Source organism: Mangifera indica, chromosome 1, assembly GCF_011075055.1.
Source record: "Mangifera indica cultivar Alphonso chromosome 1, CATAS_Mindica_2.1, whole genome shotgun sequence".
Classification (NCBI taxonomy): Eukaryota; Viridiplantae; Streptophyta; class Magnoliopsida; order Sapindales; family Anacardiaceae; genus Mangifera; species Mangifera indica.
Genome location: NC_058137.1, coordinates 7330041 through 7344795, shown reverse-complemented (window position 1 = coordinate 7344795; position 14755 = coordinate 7330041). Strand labels below are relative to the sequence as shown.

General features: G+C 32.4%; 1 protein-coding gene and 1 pseudogene across 1 annotated transcript; one reads left to right on the top strand and one right to left on the bottom strand.

The window, feature by feature from the left end:
* The first annotated feature begins 194 nt into the window (after positions 1–194).
* Positions 195–2221, top strand: LOC123228057 (annotated as a pseudogene).
* A 576-nt stretch (positions 2222–2797) lies between these two features.
* Positions 2798–4948, bottom strand: LOC123227833 (cytochrome P450 84A1-like). Its single transcript, XM_044652957.1, has 2 exons — positions 3972–4948; positions 2798–3730 (listed from the first exon to the last, which is right to left on the bottom strand). Exons 1-2 carry the CDS (start codon positions 4878–4880, stop codon positions 3110–3112), a joined length of 1530 nt encoding a protein of 509 aa, XP_044508892.1. The 5' UTR covers positions 4881–4948; the 3' UTR covers positions 2798–3109.
* Between the last annotated feature and the right edge of the window lie 9807 nt (positions 4949–14755).

Genomic DNA, 14755 nt, shown 5'->3' with positions numbered 1-14755 from the left:
ACCAGACGAGCATGTACAACACTAATTGGTGGGATACAATCTGTACAATATCATTTTGGAAGATCTTATATTGTTTTGTTTTGTTTTTTTTTTGTGTTTTCGATGTGACAATTTCTAAGATATCATTTGTGTTTTCGATTTGGGTTCTATGGCTTTTAGTTGTCTGTTGAATTTGATATTCATTGCCAAATCAAATGCCCACTGTTGCAGGCTGCCACTTGTAAGTTTGTTGGACAAATCAGACCCTATCCAGGTATTATGTGGCCAGATTCAGAGAATTCGGTGCTTCAGACAAAGCACCACCCTCCGATTCCTCCATATAGTAATTTGCTTCACTGCATTGGAAGTTCGATTGTAGGCAGATTTCTCAGCTGGTGGCATCTAATGTAAGGCGGTTGTTTCTCGTTGGCACATTGGCACCGGTAACTAACTTTATTGAATTGGCTTTTTGTCTTTTATTGGTTGTTTGCTTGTGTTAATGGTTCATTGCGTTATGTTGTTTTTAGGTTAGGAGATTGGAGGGCAAGGGGTGCCTTCCAAGCAAGCAGAGGCGATAACAGCTGCCATAATCGAGGTTTTAAATGACAGCTTGGAAAATGTGTCTCAGTCAGTTGTTTGGAAGGCAGAGATGCAGAAAGTAAGCTTTACATGCAAGATTTGTTGTAATGGACCATTGAAATTTCTGATAGAATGGCTTGGAAAATGAGTTTTTCTTTTTATAGAATAACTTTCTAATTGGGTGTCTGGTTTTGTTTGTCAATAGAGTGTAATTATTTAGGAATCCAATTTGTCAAAATTCAAATCCCATCAATGTTTGCAGGTATTGACTGGTTCTCTTAATTCGATTCTTCTGGAGAACTGTTAGGCAAATAGGTCTTAGTGCGATTGTCATTTTTATTTATTACCTTTTTGTAATGCTAATTGTTATCATGGTTCAAGAGTCAAATCTTTTTGTTTTTGGATAAACAGTTGCAATTTTGTTAATGATGCTACCATGTTTGTGATGATTGAGATGTATTTAACCAACATTGTGGTCACTAGACTTCAATGCATTAGAGTTTATAAGTTACATATTATTTTTACTGTGATTTTTTGTGTTCCAATAAATAACTTTTTTTGTTGCAAGTTCCTGTTCCTTTTGGTGTTCCTTCTGTGAATCTTATTATTTATCTCATGTCAGTTTATGACAACATTAGTAAATGAAGTAATTGTACTTATTATTTTTTGTGATCTTTCCTAAAGGGTGTTTCTTTCTCCTATGTCTTGTCATCTTGTCTTTCTTAGTGGTGAATCTATTGGATTGATTCTTTTAAATGATCAGTGACCACACCTGAATGCTGATACAATGTCTCAAATAAAATAAGTACTCACTTGAATGAAGCAAATTAACATGAATTAATGCGCTTGACACTCCCTCTCTCTCAAACTTTCCTTTTGTTTTAGGTAGAGTGGGCTGGGATTAAAATGCATAACAAATACAATTTTTCACTTTTGATCTGGAGAAGCATAGACATTGTTTCAACATTGAAAGCCTAAGATCTGGTCAATCTTGCGTCTTTTGAAATTGAAATGCTTTGTTGTGCCTTCAGAATGATATGGAGAAGATGGGCAGCGAATTGAGGTCATTTTTACAGATAAGCAAGCTATGTTTATGCTTTACCATGTAGATTTTTCTTATGGTTCTTTCTTGCACTTAATAGTGCAAATACCTTGTTTGTGATGCAGTATGAAACTGACAAAGTTACTGCAGGGCAACGGTTGGATTTGAATCTTGAAAGAGGGTCAGAAAGTGTCATATGCTTTCTTAGAATTCCATAGCTCATGTTTCAGTTAAGTCTTTCTGACATTGTCAATATTATCTTCCCTGGTGACATCAAATGTAGGAGGTTTAGAGATGAGCTAGCAAACCAGAATGCTGAAACCTCTAACATCACTAACAAACTTGACCCGGTGAGTTTTGTGAACGGAACTGAGAAATAGTTCTGTTTAGTTAATTGAATTTTTGAATTGCTCCTGTCTGTTATTTTATCATAATATTTGACATAATTTTCAGGAAATTCATGAATAAAGGGCCCAGGTGGAAGCAGCAAAATATTATGTGATAGAATACTGTTGCTCTTGCTGTGACAGTGATAACAAAAGAGAGATTATATGCAACATATACCATGATATTGTAAATATCATCGTTCTAATGTTGTAACTATCTGTGTTTGCTGTGTCTTTAAAGGTGTCATCTGATAGCATATATAGAAGGATGATGGTATGAACTACTATGAAAAGACCATGGTTGATACTTTTAACGAGGCCCCCACAATATCAATGATAGAGAGCCCCATCTGAATTGCAGATATTGAACAGGGTTTCTGCAGAATTGCCAAGACAGAGACATGGGATATGGGGTCTGCTAGGAGTAGGAGGCGCCCATGGCATGAAAAGCTTACTGGCATGGTATAATACATGAGACAATCTGAGTTGACAAGCCCCAACCACGATTCCTTAGATATTTTCTCAAGCCAATAAGTACTATATATCTTTAACTCAGATTTGGTAGTTGGGAACCTGTCTGATTTGAGTATCGGCCTAGGCTTAGCTAATGCCTCACGTAAGTGCACGCACCAGCCAAGATGACAAAGATGGGCATAGTCAACGGAAAATTAAATAGGACGGTGGAAGAATGAAGATAAAAGAGAGCGAAGATGTCAAACATGATGGTTGCCCATTGCCAGAAGAAAACCTTCAGGTCCTATTTGCTTAACCTAGTTTTTGATTCAACTTAAGCAAAGTCGTTTGCAAACTATTTAACAAGTGGAGAATAAAACCAACATTATTATTTGAGTGTCATCCACAAGTAAAAAGACAAAATGATAATACAAGAGCCTCCATATATGAAAGTAAAGAGCAGTAAAGAGAATCCAAATTGGACTCCCACATTTATCAGTCTCTTTTCTGTTTATTTCTTTGTTTTTCCCAAAATATATATACGTAGGTAAAATGAACAAAAATCCGATAAAACACAATTCAGCAGTCACCATTTCACTGGCCCAAGTATATATCATGTATAAAACTTCTCCCCATTTCACCTGACGACCATTAGTCGTCCTTCTGGGTTTTAAAGAGGACAAATCAGGCGCTTATGGGGTACAGCAATGAGTCGAGTGGCTTTGGGTGCAGTGAGGCCAAACACATCACTCATGTCAAGTTCACTCGGTTTCATTCCATCAGGTAATTCCCACTTAAAGCAATGAAGCAAATTAGCCACAGCTAAATCAAGTGCATACAACCCAAGTTGCATACCCGGACATGATCTCCGACCCGACCCGAATGGTATAAACTCAAAGTTACCTCCTTTAAAATCAGGCATGCCTTCTTTCAAGAACCTTGATGGTCTAAAACTTTCAGGATCCTCCCAAGAACCTGGATCCCTACCTATAGCCCAAGCGTTGATCATCACACGTGACCTCGCCGGAATACGGTAACCGGCAACCTCCGCGTCCTCGGCTGTCTCATGGAGGAGGAGTGGGATTGGTGGGTGAAGTCTTAAAGTTTCTTTAAGTGCACATTTCAGAAAGGGTAATTTTTCAGTGTCTGACTCTTCAACTCGGCGGTCTAAACCAACAACATCAGCGAGCTCTTGCTGGACTCGTTTTAGGTCTTCCGGGTTCTTCATTAGCTCCGTCATGGCCCATTCGATTGCCGACGCCACCGTTTCTGTCCCACCAAACATCACATCCTGCATATAAATAATGTTAAAAGCTGGCATCGCTTGTGAGAATTAGAATGACGAGGAAACGTGCGTGGGATGAAATGATGGTGATTCATATGAAAAATAATAACATCCCATGTTTGGTGAATCTATAAATAACAAAAAACTTGAACGGTTAGAAATAATTGTACATATAAATTAACCAAACAAGATAAGTTGACATTAAATTAAAGCCGTTGTTTTTTCGTTGAATATGAAATTCACCTACCATGATAATGGCTTTGATGTTATCTCTGGTGAGTTTGATAGCATTTTGTAGATCTTCTGATTCATTTACTTTTGCTTCTTCACTGTAAAAGGCAAGTAAATCGTCCACCATATCGGTCTCACCTTCATCGTTTTTTGCCTTCTTCTGCATGTGGTCGTCCATGATATTGTCGATGAACTTGTCAAGAGATTGACGGGCCTTGACGAGCCTGTTATTGAGACCTTGTGGGTCAAGCCATCCCAGCGAAGGAATGAAATCTGCAATGTTAAAAGCACCAAACAACCTGGAGAACTCTTGCAAAATACGAATAAATTCATCTTGGCCATCATGCGAACTCAACCCAAAAGCCGCCCGATAAATGATGTTGCTGGTGAGTGAAAAAATCATCTCCCCAACGTTCACAGGTTTTCCATTTTGTTGGGCTATGGATCTTACAAGAGTTTCAACTTCATCTCTCACTGATTCCCATGACTCAGCCCTTTTCCGGCTAAAAAGCTTTATCACACAGAGCTTGCGCATCTGCCTCCAAAAGGGGCCGTAGTGAGCAAAAGCCATATCAGCTCTATCATAAGTTAGATAACTGATAGCTATGGTGGCAGGTCGATTGGAGAAAATGTTGTCTTGAGCTTGAAGAACTTGGCGAGCCATCTCAGGATTTGAAACAGCCATCATGTGCAAGTACCCCATACGCATATAAAACAAACCACCGAATTGCTTAGCCAGTTTCGCCAGGCCACGGTGAGTCAACTGGTCCATCATCAGCATGTTACCGATTATCGGTAAGCCTCTAGGTCCCGGTGGATAGGGTAATTTACGACGACGAAACACAAAACCTAACAACAAAAGTAAAGGAACCATGAACAAGCACGCCATGGTTATAGGGTCCAAAGCTTGAATAAGAGAATCCATGCTTTGCCTGAATGTATAATTGTAGTTCTTGTTCTGCAACTCTAAAATGTTGCTAACTTGGGAAAGATACCATGGGCACTTATATACTAGTTTTTCAAGTGGCACTGCACAACTTGGATTCATTTTTCTTATTTTCTCACGCTAAATAATATCATTATTTTATTGGATTTTCCCTATATTCTTTAAATTGTTATAAAGTTTTTAAAATATAATTAATTAATGAGTAAATGCAAGGTCTACCAATTGCAAAGAACTTGATCAAATATAAATTCATATAATAAAGTATTACAAAATTTTGTATGTGACAATAAAATCTGTATACAACATAGAATTTATATGCATAATTTGCATGTGTCACACCATACAATAATCAATTTGTACCATATAACTAGGATTAAATTAGGGATTTTGGCAGCTCAATCAATATTTTTCTGGATGATGATCGAAAGTTGAACTAGCGAGGGTATTATAGAACTTACGTTCTTAATTGCAAATAGTTAAGGATGTTGTTATTAAGGCCAAAACAGATGACCACCCAAGGATTAGTTTAAAGGGTATATTTGTCATTTGACATTTAATATTTGAAAAAATAAAATTTTATTTCATTTCCTTCTTTAAGTTTTAAAAATTAACCATTTCTCCCAAAGTTTAAGTTTTGAAAACTTCACTTTTCCTTCTATTAGGGTTTGTATTTATTTATTTTTCAATGATTGAACCAACTAACCTCCCATCTCTATCATGGCTATGCTTCCCAGACGACTAAATGAAGATGAAACCAACTACCGATCGATCAATACAAGTCAACATAGATCTGTGCGTTAGCCCATATACAAATCGATTGGACAAAGATTTGTGTAAATAAGAGTTTGTATTTTTTCATTTTTCAATGATTGGAACCAACTAACCTCCCATCTCTATCACGGCTATGCTTCCCAGACGACTAAATGAAGATGAAACCAACTACCGATCGATCAATACAAGTCAGCATAAATTTGTGCGTTAGCCCATATACAAATCGATTGAACAAAGATTTGTGTAAATAAGAGTTTGAATTTTACAAAAATTTATAATTCCTTTTTGTATAAAATATTGATTACAATATATATCACAATAATTAATTTGACCTCTTACTTTGGAAAATCATTTTAATAGTTATCGAATCATGATATTTCTTACTAAAAAATATCTTACAAGATATAAATAGAGCCAAATACTGAAGCAATTAGGACTGCTGAGCTGCTCTAAGATTATATAATACATAAGAAGATACAGATCAAAGAAAAATTGGCCTGTAGACCTTTTCGAGAGGTTGCCAATAAAGAAATTGTTGCACTATTAATTAATTTAATAAATGTGACTACAATAGTAATCACACCAATGAACATAATTCCCCTTATGCCCTTCCCACCATTTTATTTTATATTTACCTAACATACTAAAACCTTTTTCAATCTTGAAAGAGACAACATGCAAAGATATTTGTATAATTAAATTTTCAATATTTATCCTACTTTTACCAAATACTAATAATTAATTAATTTATGTAAATATATAAAATTAACAAAAATTATAAATTATAAAGTTAGCTATGCATAGTCATGACATCTAAAATTTGGACACCGCGTAAAAAAGTTAAAACGTAATATTTTATTAGATAGAATATTCAATAAAATTATGTATACAAATAATAAATATATAGTATTACTCTAAACTATTTTTTTCAATGATAATATCAAACACGGAACTAAATTAAGCAAACTTCACTATTAAAAAAAAAAAGTTTTAATACTTTTAGCGATAGAAACTATAATGACAATGGATAATATAATTTTTTCTATTGTTAAAACTTTTTAATGACGAGAAATAGATTTTTAACGATTATTTTTCTATTGGTAAAATTATAAATTTTTTTATTTTAACGGCAGTATAAATAATTAGTAAATAATATCATAAAAAAAATACTTATAACTTTTAAATAAGGAACTCATTATTTCACGACCATAAAAAAAGGTATCTATTTAATTAAAAAATATATATTATGATCGAATTATAATATACTTTTCAAATAAAATCCTGAAATTTTTTTATCCCAAATGATGTATATGTGTAAATAAGGAATTGAGATGTTATATCATATGTCAAGATTAACGAAAAAACATATTTAATGAAATTATATGAATATATTTTTAGGTACACAATTATATATATAGATATTGTATCATCATATGATTGAATAATATAATAATATATTATCTGGATACCTAATTATACATAAAAAAATGTGTACATATGATATTCCTCTAAGATAGTACTCATCATATAATTTGAGTGCTTGATGTCTGATTAGTTATTTATTAATGGGTTAATTATATATGGACCATTCTGCAAAGGCCAAGCATATATTAATGACTAATATGACTCATGTTTTCTTATGTGACGGGAAAGCAATTAAACTCTTGGATCGAGAGGTGAAAGGTGAGAGATCTTGATGCCAGACCTTACTGATTTTCTGGGTCACTTTCGTGGTGAGACATTAAAACACTTGATAATTTCATCTTACCATTTCATTCAAAATGTTTATCTCATTCAAAGTCATATAAATACACAGAAATAGTCTTAATTAATAAAATTATCTCGTGGAAACAATGTTCATTGAACAAAAATAAACTTATTATCTAAGATAGGAGGTTGGGTTGCGTGGCTTAGCATCACTATAACATCATCATAAAATTTATAATTTGTTTAATTTCAACTCTTCTTAGCTTATGGGAAATGATATTTCATATTTCCTTCACTAGATTTGTTAATCCATTTACACTGATGTCAATTGATTTGAAAGCCACTTTGTGAAAGCTTGAAGATGAAGTGGATAAACCCTAAAGCCTTGGGATGCAATTGATTTCGATAATTTTTATTACAAAAAATGAAATATTATCGTAAAAATAGATTATCTAAAAGAATAATAGTTATGAATTATTATTATATTTGATAAAAATGTATAAGTATAAATAATTATTGTGTTTGATTAAAAATAATAAAATAATATTAAAATATTATTTTACTTAAATATCTTTGGTATAATTATTATATAATATTCATCATCTTACTTGTTATATTAATTGGAAGTAAGAGTATTTTTGTTTTAAAAAATTAATAAATAAAAATATAATTTAATAAAATCAAAATTATCTTAATAATATTTTAATATTTAAAGTGAAACTATATTATCAATAGTAATAAAAGACTAATGAAATCTTTTATTACTTTTAAATCAAAATAAAGTAATAAAGTAATAAAACATAAATTACTACAATAATCTTTATATAACCCCAATCAAACGCCCCCTTAAAGTTCAACTATGATGAGACAGAAAATGATTTCGATCATCACTAAATTATTAAAATTTTGAAATTAATTAGTGGACTACCCAGCAAGCCACATAAAATTTTGCCACTACTTGCAGACCCATTAGCTTATTCTTGAATTAAGCAGAAATTAGAGAGGCTAAACAGATAGTTATGCATAGAGAAGATCCAATTGGATGAGGTCCAAATCCCCAACTATAACACATATCTTTTCAAAGACAAAACAAATAAAATGTAGATAAATTTCTTTGGGGTTTTATGCCATGTATGATCTGTGGCCTTATCGTGATGGCATCTTTGAACAAACATTATCATGATTTTTTTTGTGATATTCTGTAGTAAGTTAAAAGAGAAGCAAGCAACAACATTATACCAGCTGATGTAGAAAACTTACCAACAAGAAGTAGGTAAGATACTAGAAGTCGGCTTGTTCATTTCCCCTTTCAAATTAATGTTCAGAGACTTTAAACTTGTCCTATTGTTATGAATGACACAAGTTTGATTGAAGAATGAAGAGAAAAGAGGGTTTGGATAAAAACATCTGTTCAGCTGGCATCTCAATTTTCTAGCCCACATGCAGTTCTAAGCCATTTCATATCATAATAATACGGAAGAGCCATGCATGAATGCAAAAGCTACCTACCTCAACTACGACACCTCCACAAAATGGGATTCATACATCACAAATCAAACACCACTTAATCAAATTACCAAACTCCTGTCCACTGCTCTTTTGCTCATCAAATATGACTATGACTATCAGTCTAACAAACACTGAAACAGACATATATATATACACACACTTTGCCTTGACATCCATATTTAATATTTCTCTGAAAACATTATTAATTGTTGAATGGATTGTATAGGTACGATGTGAAATTTATAAAAGTTAAAATATAAAGTTGTCTCTGTGCATGCCCTTTGATCGTTAAATTGCTCTTCAATCAGTCAAGTCGTGGAGTAAGCTTTATTTGTCTATCAATTAGAACTTCTAATCTTGTATTTATACTAGTGAATAGTGAGTGATATGTAATAACAGAGTGTGGAATCATGTGATAGATTCTATATTGTTTTAATATTAAACTTTTGAGGTGCGTTTGGTTTGAACAATGTTTTATTATTAAAATTGAAAGATTACTTTGAAAATATATTACTGGATATAAATTATTATTGTGTTTGATAAAAATTAATAGGTATAAATAATTATTATGTTTGATTAAAGGTAATAAAAGAATATAATTATATTATTTTACTCAAATACCCGTAGGTGTAATTATTCTAAAATATTTTTTATGTTACTTGTTATATTAATTAAAAATAAAGTTATTTTTATTCTAAAAAATCAAAAAATAAGGATATAATTATAATGAAATGAATATTATCTTGATAATCGTTAAATACCTAAAGTGGAGGTGATAATAAAATTACTATTAATATTATTTGTCATATCGTTATTGATAAAAGAAGATCACTGAAATATTTTATTATTTATAAACTAAATAAGATAATTAAAACATTCACAAAAATCCCTTTGACTCACAATTAGCTAATAAAGTTTGAAAAATTGACAGAAAAACCCTTAAGGATAAAATGACTCATAACAAATACCCCTTGACAAATGACTTGGGGGATGGATGATTGCCTATAAGGTTGCAGGTTCATATAAACCATTTCATCAATTTGAAACTGTCTTTCAGTCTTACGTTTCTCAACTTGCAACTTTATCTTGTCTTGAGCTTGTTGCAAATGGTGTTTCAACAATCGCAAAATCTATGTTTTTTCCATCAGTTCCTGATTGTCTACTATTTTAGCAGTTTTTCCTATAATATAAGGAATATGCTTTGAAGGAGCATGCACATATAGGGCCTCAAAGGGAGTCATTTTAATAGTTGAATGGTAGTTGGTGTTATACCAAAATTTTGCCAATGGTAACCACTACACCCCACTTCTTAGGATTGTGCCCAATCATGTATCTCAGATAACATTCCAAGCAACACTTAACAACCTCCAACTGACCATCAATTTGAGGATGATACATTGATGATCTCAACAATTGCTTTCCTTGAAGCTGAAATAACTTAATCCAAAAATTACTGAGGAGGATGGGGTATCGATCAGTAACAATAGAATGAGGAAGGCCATGTAACTTGTAAACATTGGAAAAAAAGACTTTAGCTACTTCGATAGCAGATAAAAGGTGTTGCAATGCCACAAATTATGCATACTTTGTAAATCTTTCCACGACAACCAAAATAACAGACTTACCTTCAAATACAGGCAACCCTACAACAAAATCCGTAGAAATACAAATCCAAGCCTTGTCAGGAACCAGTGGGGGTTGTAATAGCCCTAGGGTTTGCCTTAGCTCAGGTGTATATTGTTGACAAAATTCATAATTGCGAACAAAGTTCTTGACTTGTTGTAATTTCCTCCAATAGAAAATACTAGAAATCCTGTGATAGGTAGTTTGCACTCTTGAATGATCCCCTAAGCAGAGCTATGAAAGTAGCTAAGCAATGGATGTCTAACTTAAGGTTGCTTTCCAAACTTATACTGAATTTCAAAGTCAAATCCAAACAACTTAACAAGCCACCTTTGCTAATAATCAATAGTTAAATTCTATTCCAAAAAATACTTGAGAGGTTGATGATTAGTTTTAATGATGAATTTTTGCCCTAAGAGATACTATTGCCATTTCTTAATTATAAATACCAAGGCAAAAATTTCTCTCTCTTAGGCAGACATATTTTTAAATTTTATTCTCATGGCTTTACTAAGGTATGCAATAAGGTGATCCATTTGAGTGAGAACACCACACACTTTTTATGGCATCAGTCTCAATAACAAAGGTTTTTGAAAAATATGGCATGGCCAATACATGAATGTTAATCATGGTAGCCTTGAGTTGCTTGAATGCCTCGTAGGTCCTTGGTGTCTAGAGAAATTTCTCTTTCTTTTTTAATAGCTTAGTCAATGGCTTTGCAATCAAGCCATAGTTTTTTTTATAAATTTCCTATAATATCTAGTGAGCCCCTGAGTATAAATATCCTTGAAAATATATTATTGGGTATAAATTATTATTATATTTGATAAAATTGAATGTCAACATCATCATATTGTTTTTGAACGTCAACATCATCATATTGTTTTTTAACGTCAACACCATCATATTGTCGAAACTAGGTTAGTTCCTTTACATCATGTACACATGCCACTCAATTTCTAGCCATATGTTTTTCATACAATAGTTAATTTTGTCAACCGATTGGGTTGACAATATAGATGATCACACATCAACTAGTATTCATGTTGTTTTTTCTTGGTTACAACAAATTTCTTGGAGTTCTAAGAAACAATGATCAATTGCTCACTTCTCTACCGAAGCTGAATACCATGCGTAGCCTCTATTCTTGTTGAAATCACATGGCTACAATCCTTGTTGCAAGAACTTGGAGTTTGGCTTGCTACCGTTCCTGTCATATATTGTTATAACATTGGTGCAACTTACTTATGTGCAAATCCAATCTTTCACTAAAAAATGAAACACATTGATATTAATTTTCATTTTGTTCGAGATAAAGTCCAAAATGGTAAACTACGAGTCTGTCATGTCTCTTTCGAACATCAACTAGCGGATGCTCTCACAAAACCTTTGTCACACCAACAGTTACAATCTTTTTGTTTTAAGATTAGTGTTCTCTCATTGAATACCATCTTAAGGGGCATAATAAAAAAAATCATAATAAACATATGAAGATTACAGTTAATATTTTTTTTATTCAATATGATCCTGATCTTGATTTGATACAATTCTAATTTGATCTGATTTTATTCAGTCTAATTCAGATTTGATATGATTTACTGTATATTATTTTTACTCTTTTACAGAATTAGAATTCCATTTTAGATTACTTTCTAATATTATAAATTGTATATTATTTTGTCAACAATATTCATCAATTCATAAATTCTTTACCACATTAGTGGAAAACAAAGAATAATGATAATTGATCAAGAGACAACATACCAAGGATTGATAGAGGCATTGAGTGCTTTTGTACAACAATAAACCTAAGATAAAAATGCACTTGCATAACAAAAAAGGTTGAAAGCTTCATCAATAGATTGACATATGAGATTGAAAATGATTAGATGTTGAATATGTTATTTCCTTAGTAAAGAAGATGACACAAGTGATCCCTATTTTTGTGACAGTTCATCACAAATAGCGTAAAACAAAAATTTAATAAGACTGGTTTGAAGAGCAACAAATTTTTAGACCTTCCACTGTATTAAAAGAAAAACCATATTGTTCACCATTTTCAATTAATATAAAAGTTCCACACCCATAATGTGATATAGAAGAAGGTGGTGATTGCCCTAACCAGTATGAAGAGGAAGGGTGTAATGTGAACTTCTATATTAATTTAAAGGTTTTTAAGAAAGTACTCAATTTAAAATTTTAATCAATATCTAAGGAATGAGTTCATGGACAAAAGGACAATACTTGGACTTGAGTGCTTTTGAATGTGGGATAAAGATGAATTATATTTTGATTGTGGGACAAAACTAATTTATATTAACCTTTGAACCCATTTTAAGGACAATTTCAAGAAGGTTATAAATAAATTATGGCCAGAAAATGACCATAGTTCATCCATAGGTGAAGTCTAAATGTGGTTAACATTGGTAAAAAATCATATATATATTGGGTCAAACTTGGCAAATCTCATTTTCTTATCTATATTCATATAATATGGAAGGTATAGGTCTAAATCGTATAGAATCTTCTTAAAGTCAATTCAATTAATCAACCTTCTTTCCTACATGAGTTTCACATCTCATTTAAAAAATGTTGTATATTAACTTTCACATTATCATGCTAAAGTTTACAGTTAATTTCTCCGGGTTCACATTGAAAGACCTATAAAGCAATGTGAAATTTCGTTTCTTTATTGAAATACAAATTGAAGAAATAATTTCTTCCACAAATCATGAATAAAATAATCTTATTATTAGCTTATATGAAAGAAACAAAAGCTTAATTGTGAGTACATTGGCAAGTGACACCTACCACATTTATCGAGTTCCAAAGTTTGAGGATTAAAATTTACTATGTTACTTGATCGTAGATTAACCTTTTGCTTAATGTAATTAATTGTCTACCAACTTCAATTGGGACCATTTGTATTATTTGTCAAGTTAAAAATAAATAATGGTAAGACATTAACATCACAAGAGACGTTGCAGTTTCAAACTTGTATTCATCTCATCAGTATTCAAGAAAGCGAAACGCCCCAATGGCATCTCAAAGGATGAGCATTGGAAGGTGGCTTATCGTTTTGCCACCTTCACTTGTTGTCACCATGACCTCACTAAGAAAAGGCTTCATTTTCTTTATGGCTCTTCAGGCCAAGAATTTTAATTTTGTCCAAATGGGATGTCAATTTATGTAATGCTCGTAGCATTATCGCTAGTATAATTAGATTGCACATTGGTGCCAAAAAAGTAAATGCATTTGAAAGGGTTGGCTTTTTCCAATAATGGAAGGGTTGACACTAGGGCGTGAAATGAGTTGGGATGAGGAAACTTATGTGCAATTGTTGGTGGGAACATGTCACAATTCTTTATTGTTTTTGGTACCATCAGTTAATGAAAGAACTTGAATGATAAATAAAATCCACATCAAAGTTGACCTACATAATCTAAGGGACTTAAACTTGAACAATAACGGTTTAATCTATTAGTTCATTTCGTTGGACTTTCTTTCAAAAATCAGCTCCGGCCAAGACAATTCAAACCAAATTTTTTGGCACATGAGAAGATTATTGTCTGTCCATAATGCAGCAACATAGCGAGCTTGTGAGGTTAACAAAATGAGTATAGCAGCAATCAGATTCAGCGTATGAATGGGTGGACCTGAGAGAGTGGAAACACATGTTTATTTTCTTAAATGGAAAATTCAAAAGTTTCGTCTAAAGTCAATTGAATACAAAGAAAGGTAAGCTAGATTGACTCATTGAAAGAGCATTAAACTATGTTAATTAAGCAAAGTGGCGATGGGAATGGTCCAAGTCCACCAGTGATGTATTTGGGTTTGACATAGAGTTTGTTTTTCTCTTCTTTTTTTCACACCTTGGCTTTTGCATTTTCCATTTGCTCATGAAAACTACACTTAAATCAAATCTAATAAACTATAACGTCATTGATTTGCTCATCAGTTTCAGATTTCTTTCATTCTAAAGGAAAAAAAAAATGGATTTCTTGACAAATGACTCTGTTTTACATTCTGGATTTCTTGATGCATGACTTTGTGCCAGAAAACTCTATGTATATTTTTGTCCCTTGTAAAAATTTCTAATCGTTTTATGATAGATATGGAAAACTCAAGTTTTTCTTCAGAAACTCGATCAAAGGGAGTTAATATGGTAAGAAAAATATGGATTATATACCAATGACTTTCAACTTCTTCTAGACTAAATACAGGGGCATAGCCGCATAGGCATT

Bases quoted from the DNA above. Each gene is read 5' to 3' on its own strand.
- LOC123227833 (XM_044652957.1), bottom strand. From the start codon at position 4,880: ATGGATTCTCTTATTCAAGCTTTGGACCCTATAACCATGGCGTGCTTG. The intron at 3,731-3,971 runs GTAGGTGAATTT...ATTTATATGCAG, and splicing joins ACATCAAAGCCATTATCATG to GATGTGATGTTTGGTGGGAC.